The 9,284-nt window shown below is 37.2% G+C and overlaps 1 protein-coding gene across 1 annotated transcript in view; it reads left to right on the top strand.

Annotated features, from left to right (window-relative positions):
- The window catches only part of LOC140235202 (START domain-containing protein 10-like), a 30,267-nt gene extending 23,841 nt beyond the window's left edge, over window positions 1-6,426 (top strand). Inside the window, exons 5-6 of the mRNA XM_072315236.1 lie at window positions 4,635-4,687; window positions 6,190-6,426. Coding sequence (XP_072171337.1) covers window positions 4,635-4,687; window positions 6,190-6,426 — 290 coding nt within the window. The remainder of the gene's footprint in view (window positions 1-4,634; window positions 4,688-6,189) is intronic.
- Window positions 6,427-9,284: the final 2,858 nt, after the last annotated feature.

Genomic DNA, 9,284 nt, shown 5'->3' on the forward strand with positions numbered 1-9,284 from the left:
CATATTTAGATATTTATTTGACCACATAAGTGATGTTTAGGTTACAGCTGAATCAACACAAGTCAACATGCATAATTTACCAAGCATATTTCCTTTAACTGTGCTTAAATATGCCATAATAGGAGGATTTAACATACTCGCATAAGATTGTGTGATTAACCCGTTGAGGATGGGCTGTTTTGCTACAACACACATTTCTGATGCCTGCCCGAGTGTACTTGGGACTGGTCCTCAATGTGAAACATGAACCACATAAAAAGTTAATGTAAGAAACACTGTAGGACTAGGTTTATACACGTATCCTATCATATTTGTCTCCATCCAGCTCTCGTAGTCAGCACTGGCTGACTGCCCATGGCTAATTATCTATAAAGAACAATTCACACGCCCTGATAGCCTCTCATAGTTTTATGCAAAGTGTATCTTTCAGTTAAAGCGAACGAATGGTTTTCAAAACAAGAAGAAGATGAATACTTAACCTCCCTTAATTGTTTGCTCTTGAATGTCACACAGTAATTGAAAATATTTTCATCTCTTAGATTTTCATTATATCCTTCACCGTTTCCTTCTCTGGTTCAATTATCTTTCTGTAAAGTGCTAAACATTTTTTCATGATTAAAGCAAACTAAACATGGCAGTAGTACTCCTATAGATGTAAGGAACAGAGAAAAAGTAAGGAAAACAAACAGAAATAGATTCATAGTAGCAACCTTTTATTGAGGTTCAAACTGGTCGGTTTTACTTCAGTTCTTCTAGAAGTATCCTGATTGTATGGAAGAGGAGTAGTTTCAAAAGTTCTTGCTGATATTTTTATTGGAATGAGCAAACTGGACATGCTTTTCAACACATCCTTGATAGTATTATAAAGGGAAGGTATAATTTTGGTTGAGACCTGGCTTCAAGTTTTAAACTTTTTTGGTGAGATAATGAGAAACCTCTTGTGAAATATGAAAGAGCATGTAATTCCAAGGGGAATCTAGTGGTTATTTGATGAAGATTGGTTTTGAAATGGCTGAGATATCTAAAACTGTCGATTCTAATAAATGATGGGACCCACCCTTTCTTGAGATCTCTTTGTTTTACTTTGCGTTTTGATGTCTCAGCCATTTCAAAAATTATTTTCATCAAAAAGACTTCAAATTCCTCTTAGAATGGTATGCTCAGCATAACATTGTTTCTTTAAGTATCTTGTTTAAAAAGTTTAAAGCTTAATCCTCATTCCTGCCAAGTCTATATCATATTATACAACACCTATTTAGAATGTAGCTATCCGATTGGTCAATTGCCCATCACATGACATTTAGTGAAAAGTTCCATCGCACACTCTGGCTGTCAGCCATGCAATTTTGTTTGAGCAAAAATGGATAGCGCATGGCTGACATCGCCCACTTCCACTGACTCCTGTGTTAAACTCAAGATTGACTCGAAGTTTTTGTTCCATTGCACGGCTCTGATGTCACAAAAAACAAACATTTGCCGTGCGCACTCAACAATTACAAGCACGCTTACAAGCGCATACTTTTGTCACTCATTTTTGTAAACAACTTCGTTTCGCATACACGTACACAGTGACTGCGACTGTGTGGCTACTCATTCATCTTTCACGGAAAATGGTTGCCATTTCTGAGCTATATTCAAGAATCTGTGTGGACCAAATCTGTTGATGTTCGAGGTGTTGTATAAAACAAATAGTGTGTGGTCTTTACTTGTGCAATGGAACAAGATTTCGCACTCAGTGAAAGATAAGGCGCACTATTCAACTCAGCTTCGCCTCGTTGAATAGAGCGCCTCTATCTTTCACCTCATGTGAAATCTTGTACCATCGCATTTGTTCCCATTTGCCTTCCTTAATGCATATATTTGATAATGCAAGAAACAGACAGCAGAGAAAGCCACCTCCTTTTTGCAATCTCAATTTTTCCATTATACGATCCTGCTTCTCAGACTGCAGGGATCAAAGTGCCAAGACAGGAATGCACAATCACAATGCCATTACCTGAAAAAAAAAAATGCAATCGATACACATGTAAAGCTACACTCGACAATACCCTTGCTACACTACATAGTTTTATGAAGTCAATCACCATGGCCGTAGTACCAGTTTATGTCCTGTTATGTAATACCTGCTTGCACAAATCCTGTCTAGGCCAACCAGCACATACACTCAAAGGGCATCCTTGCATCACTAACACCCCTTTCATACCAGACGCTGAACAGTGGATGACATCGGGAGGTTGTCCACTGTTCACCCATGACCACCGTTGGTATGAAAGGGCTACCGAAAAAGACATCCGGGTGAACAGTGGATGAACAGTGGATGCGATGCGTGCTAGACCATCTAGCACAGTGTATGAACAGTGGATAAACACTGGATGTCGTTTCGGTATTAAAGGTTTCACCCGTACGAACGGTGGATGTCGACGGGAACCGGAAATCTTAGAACTCATAAGCATGCTTTGTAAATGTACGTTTAACGTGTAGGCCTGCCTACACACAATTCATCGTACGGTTTGCATGCATTGTCAATGCAGGTAATGACGTTAAAATCAGTGATGACGATATTTGTATTCTGTAATCAATAATTAAGAAGTATGATTTTGACCTTTTAGTCTTAAAAGACCTAATTAATATTTTGACTTGATTTAAGGGTGTAATATAAACTGCAGTAAGACAGGAAGAGACAATTTTAAAAGACAACGTGTGCCGAGCTCACCCAAGTGCACTCTAGACATGCCTCTGGTATGAAACGGCCCGCACCTCGTGTTTACTTAACGAATCACACCCCAGACGTCCGTCTAGAGTGTGCTCAGGTGATGTCTGGAGAAGTTTGGTGTGAAAGGGGTATAAAACTCCTGTTTGTATAAGCATATGCATAGATATGGAGAGATAAAAGAGGAGCAGAAATAAAAAACTGCCCAAAACAGGTATTAAAAAAAAGATGCTTGTACTTTATATGAATTGTCGTAAAGGTAGCATTACAGCTGTATGTGCTTAAGTATCCATTAACAATGGAATACAGTAAAGAATATAAGGATTTAACCCAAGCCATTTTGTGGTGATAAATGAGAAAGCCGGAGGTGATGACACATTTCAAATGGTACCAGCAAATAATGAAATTACTGCATATTATATATTCTCCATTAGCTTGCTGCTGAATGAAATTTCTAGATGTATGCACTTCATACCTGTAATATTTGTGAAAAAGAACAGAAACTGGTAGCAAAGCATTGGTAGTATCAAATGCCCTCAACTAGAGAAATGATGGTACCATATGTACTTAAAGAGAAATTCACCCCAGACATATGTGGATTCAGCAATTCCAGAAATATCAGTAGAAGACATCGATGAAGTTAGAGGAAATTTGGACAAGCTGTTTAGCAGTGAGGAATATATTTAAGTTTTCATTTAAATCTACATCACGGCAATGTATGTGCTATCATTTGCTGGAAGAGAAGGCTTCAAAAATATGTGATGTCACAATGGTACAGCAATATAGAGGAAATATCTTTAACATTCCTCAAAATTTGATGAGATCTTCATGAAATTAAGCAGAAATAATTCATGGAGGTGGGACAGACAAAACAAATCAAAAATTGTTCCTTGAGACCATTAAGCCAAAAACCTCATATTCTTCAGATATAGAAGACATTTATAAAAATCATGTTGTAAATGTACTGTATTTACCCATTGGCACAGGTAGATACTTCCATAAGTTGTACATGGCATTAGCAGTGATGACCTGATAATGCCCTTATACATGTGGAAGGACCAGTTGCTGAATTTGATATTTGCTATCGTAAAAATGAACAAGCAAATTGTGTTTTTATCAGAGTTTTATCGCAGCATAGCATTTAGTTATCCTGTGATGCATCAAATCAAAAGTTTCTAGTTCAAACACTTTGGGATCCAGAAACCAGGTCCCCAAGCAGCACTGGTATTGAAGATGTCTTCAGATATGGTAGTATACCATTGTGTATGGAAGAGACAGTTTAAAGATACATACACCTGTTCCATTTATTGTAAAATGCTTGCATGATGTCAATCTTTGAACTGTAAATAGTACAGGTACATGAAAGGGACATTCCATACAATTACATAATTTTATATTATGTACACTGTAGTACATGAATTGATAGTACCATGTACATGTACATCATAGATTTGTGGAATTTATTGTGGTCCTTGAGCAGACAAACTAATACTCTGAAAAAAAAGCACATTACACTGAACAAAGATGATGACATAGGAGGCTCACATATTCCAGTAATGTAGCGATGTAATGCCATCATAATACCACTTGTTTAACAGATTCACCTGTGTTGAATTTATGCATACTTTCCTCTCTTAAACCGCTTCCATGAGCGCCCATTCATGCCTTCTTACAGTGTGTGAAGCAGCTAAAGTCATCATCACTATGATTTATTATGAATTTTGAAAACATTTGTATATCTTATCACAATCACTTTGAATTATGTAAACCTGTATTTTGTACAACAAATTAATAGATGTTCAAATGCAAAAGTCCAAAAATCATTGAGAGGTCCTTTAAAATGTTACACTCACTCTATTATGAGTAGAGATGTGATCATTACTTTGCTTTTTGTTTTCCTTTTTTTTTTTAACTTTCTCTTCAGGGTCTGTTCCAAAGTGGGCAGTCAACAAGGTTGCCCAAATTGTTGCACCATCGGTAAGTACCTGCCCACAATTGTCTCAATCAATTACGTCCCCTCCCCTCCATGTTAAAGGCAGCAACTAGAGAATATGCTATGTGCTACCAGGATGAATTTTAGATAAGGGCAATACATTTGGAGCACTTTGGAGAGCATGCATAATTCAGTTACCTCATCTACAACAGCAGACAAGTCTGACACTCTGATTTATAGATGTTACTCACGAATAGCTTGGCTGGACGACAAAACACAACAACTTGCCATCAGACAAATGGTTTATGTACACTGTATATGGCTGAAAAAATTCTTCTGGTGAGAAGGTAACCTTCACAAATCTTATTATGACTATGTGTCCATCTGCACGAGGACTGCATTGTTCAAAATGATTGACAAGGTTAGACAGAGGTAAATGAATTTTGATGCAGCACTGCTGAAAAAATAGTAGATTTTCTCAATTCTCTGCTACAAACAAAAGGATAAAACAAGGGATTGTGTACTTCAATATGAGTGCCTTTTGAGGTTAACAGAATTTTGTGTGTCAACTACCACAAGGTGGACCTGCATGATATGTAGGGACCATACGAATATATATATATATATATATATATATATATATATATATATATATATATATATATATATATATTTATATATATATATATATGTTTTGTTTTGTTTTTTTTGTTATAAATTCTGTAGGTAGCTTTCTAGCATTGTTTAAGTTAGAAACATCAGAAAGCTAGAGTAAATTGCAGCATTAGCGAGAAAACACCTCCCTCAAATTTTCGCAGTTTGCCAATTTTGATGGGACAGATGCAGTCATATAAAGAAAATAGAAATGTTTTTTCTATTTTTTCTAATAGGATGTTTTTGGTTGTTTGTGATCGAAGTACCTACCTGGTAAATTCTGATGAGCAAGCTCTTACAGGACCAACATGAAGTCCCCCCCCCCCCCATTGGACAAAGCAGATGACAATTCAAATACTCTCTCTATGAAGAAGTGATACATTTAAAAGATAATTTACAATTGGGATATTGAAGAGAGCCTGAATGAGTACCACTGCCCCCCCCCCAAAAAAAAAATAAATAAATAAAAAAGAAAAATACACACTTGTAAGGCTGATAACTTTACATAGAGTCCTTGCTTGTGTGATTACAATTCAAGATATTTACAAATTCTTTGGGGATTCAGGATTTTCACATTCAAAAAATTTTGTAGCCTGGATAAAATTGTGAATCTAGATTGTATTCCTTTCTTCTCTGTTTGCTGTGGTCAAATTTTTGTCCAGCAGGTGAGATTTGCAATATTTTATTGACTTATCAACCCCCTTGCAGTTTTGATACTTGATAGTACAAACATATTTCAATTAGAGAATGCAAATATAGGTGATAGTAAACATGTGAAAGTATAGAATACAACAATCGTATCTACAAGTCAAGGCATACAGGATGTCTGACTGCTGTACATCTATTTGTTCACATATTTGCATTTTCATTTGTTGTTGTGAAACTGCTACAGGTAATGAAGACCCTGCACAAAGCCTGTCTAAGGTATCCCCAGTGGAAAAGCACGCACAATCCCGGCTTCAAGCCCTGGCTGTACCCGGAGCAGGCCCTGGGCTACCTGCCCCGCCTCAATCAGGAGGACATCCTTCCCAAGCAGGAGTACCCCTCGGACGACTCCCTGGACGAGAGCGAAATCAAGGAGGAGGACTTCACGGACGACGCCCTGGTGGTAGAGGACAAGGATCTTTGATGGCAAGTGACCCCTCCAGATGGCGACAGAAATTGGGCACGTTTTGTAGCCTGTCTCGTAATGCAGTGCAAGCCAGATGTTTTAAGGACCCGGTAGCATGGGGATACCACGGAGTGGGAAGGCTGGTATATGTGAGAATCCCCGTAATGTATCGTTTATAGCTTTCTCACTGATCTCTGCGTAAGTACACAAACAGCCAAAGAATCTCAACTGGGTTAGGCCATTATCGATGAGCGTACACTTCGATGCACATATTCGCTGACCAGTGCTATTTGTGGTTTTCGAATGTGCCCAGTGGGCAGTGATTGAATCCGGCCACCCATGAATCCGCCCACCATAAATCCCCAGGCTACCGGGTGTCTAACTAGAACAAGATGAAACCAGTGTGACTTTGAGACAAAGGCATGTGCTGTTGTTATCTCTGCAATATTTCCATAGTTCTTCCTCCAAAATTTGTACTACTTACTTTGATCTTTGACTTAAAAAGAAGCTAACTTAATCCTGGTTCCGCTGAAGTTAGGGAGCTTTAGATTTGGACACGGATGTTTGAGATGACGATCGTGTTGGATGTTCTCCTCTCTCTGCGTCATGTTAAAAAGTAGCTATATGCCATGACATAGCGTATATTTAAAAAGTAATAAAATGGCGACCCGATATGATCAGTGCATCAAGTAACCCCTGTGCATTGTGAATTGTGCAGATGTAGAAATAGCCCAGAACACATAGTGAAAACTCAGACGACGCAAGTTATAAATAGATCGCTTTTGACAAGCGATTTTGCGCATGCCCTGAACAATCTTTTCCCTCAGAACGTCCCTGTTGCGAAAAATCTAAAGCTCCCTATTAATGTTCAGTGGCTCAAAACGTCCAGGGTATTGTGTGAAGCCAACTGAGTGGATTAATTTCCCATGTGACGAGAATTCCATTTGGAAAAATTGTCTAGGATTATCACGGCCACTTGAAGTATTTGACTATTCCTGTTCAGGTGTTATTTCATTATCTGATCTGAACGTAGCCGATGGACAGGAAGATTACCTACATTGGCTGTGGTCATTGGTTAATTTCATTTGTTGTAGTTTCTATTAAGTGCCATGTCATTGTGATACTGTATTGGAGAGCAGCTTGGCAGATAAACATTCCAGGAAGGTTTAGAAGAAAAAAAAAAAGAGTACCTAGATCTGCTTGTGTTGATGTCTTCTTTTGCATTGAATAACCCTATTTTGGCTCTCTTAATGGTGTCAGGAGACATTTTACGTTTAGGGGAAATAAAATCTGAAATTTGCGTGGATTTGAGTATGTTTGAAGTCGAAAAATTCATTATCATTTTTGTTTAAATTAGTATGTATACAGTAGTTCAGCACCATGACTGATGATATGTTATTTTATGTAGCGGACATCATCTGTTGCTACAGATCAAAAAAGCTAAAACAATGCATAGTAGATTCCAAGGGCAAATATGTAAATGCTGTAGTGCCTGTAATGATGAGCATATTCGTTAGATAAAGAGAATCATTCCTCTCCATATTTTCTGTTTTAGAAATTAAAATTTACTGTCTTTTATCGAATGATATGCAAAATGGAAATTCATTCAGAACATCACTTCTCTGTTGCTGAAAATTTTCCAGGGTATTTGCTACATTCTTGAAAATGTTTATTTTATGTGTTTCTGTTTATGATGAAATGATAGGGTTTGACAAATTTTGTAGAGCTAATTGGCCTTTTGTTGTTTTTCCTGTTACCTGTAATATCTTAAATGGCTAAATGAGGCGAACTGATTTTCAATGCTCACAGTCAAGCAAAGTACTGCATGTGATGTATATGATGGTAAATCTTACATCATGAAACATTCCAATCTTAAAAGGGTACACTAGTGGTATTACAGGGAGTCATGTATACCTGCAGTCACCTTGGACAAATTCTGTACTTCTTTTATTTGACCTTAATATTTGTAGAAAACATGCTGTCTCTTCACAGCAGTTCAATCACAGGTTCTGCAATGTCATTCTTGATGAAATAGCCATGTGTTAATTCCATTTCACAGTGCATGGAAGTCCTACTTTCTGGAATCATTGAGGATATAGACAGAGACTTGGTAAAGGGGTCTGCATAATACCAGTATATAGATCGGGAATGTTGGGTTTTTGATCATTTATTTGTTTCTTTGTACATTGTAGCTCAATCTAACCTAAACTCACCTGAGAAATACTCATGTATTCATGTATGTTTTTTTTTTTTTAGAGCGTCATTTTATAGAGGAGTTACAGCAACTGAAATGAATCCTTGAAGATTATCATTTCAAACAGCAGGTCATCATTGCAAATTAATTGTCTGCTTTGCAAAGTAGTGTGTATCAATCATTGTCATGGTGTTGCAGAGATCAATGTACATGTATATTTGATTATTTTCCAGAAGAAAAGCCTAACCATGCATAAATGATGTCTCCCATGCACATGAAACTTTATTATTACTGTGTACCCCATTTATCTAACAATACTAATGTTTGTTTGTTTGTTTTTTTTTCCAAATCATGACTTCCCAAGGATTATTTTCGTGAGTGGTTAAGTTTGCCATTGTGGAGTACAGTAATGAACAGAGAAGTCTACACATGTACGGTGGCATTCATGTCGAGATGTTGAATTCACAAATAGCACCTGACTTGCAAAATTTGCGAAATTATTAATGACCCTGCAAAGTATATGTCGGATGCAGTATGGAAGAGTAAAGTAGAGAGAGAAATATGAAAAAAAAAAAATATGTTAACACAACAGAAATGCAAACTGCTTTGTTTTTAGCAATTTTAAAGTCTTCCCGAGTCGTGATGTTATTTTGAGTTAACAATTACACATTTTCCAGTTGAA

Source organism: Diadema setosum, chromosome 11, assembly GCF_964275005.1.
Source record: "Diadema setosum chromosome 11, eeDiaSeto1, whole genome shotgun sequence".
In the NCBI taxonomy this organism is placed as follows: Eukaryota; Metazoa; Echinodermata; class Echinoidea; order Diadematoida; family Diadematidae; genus Diadema; species Diadema setosum.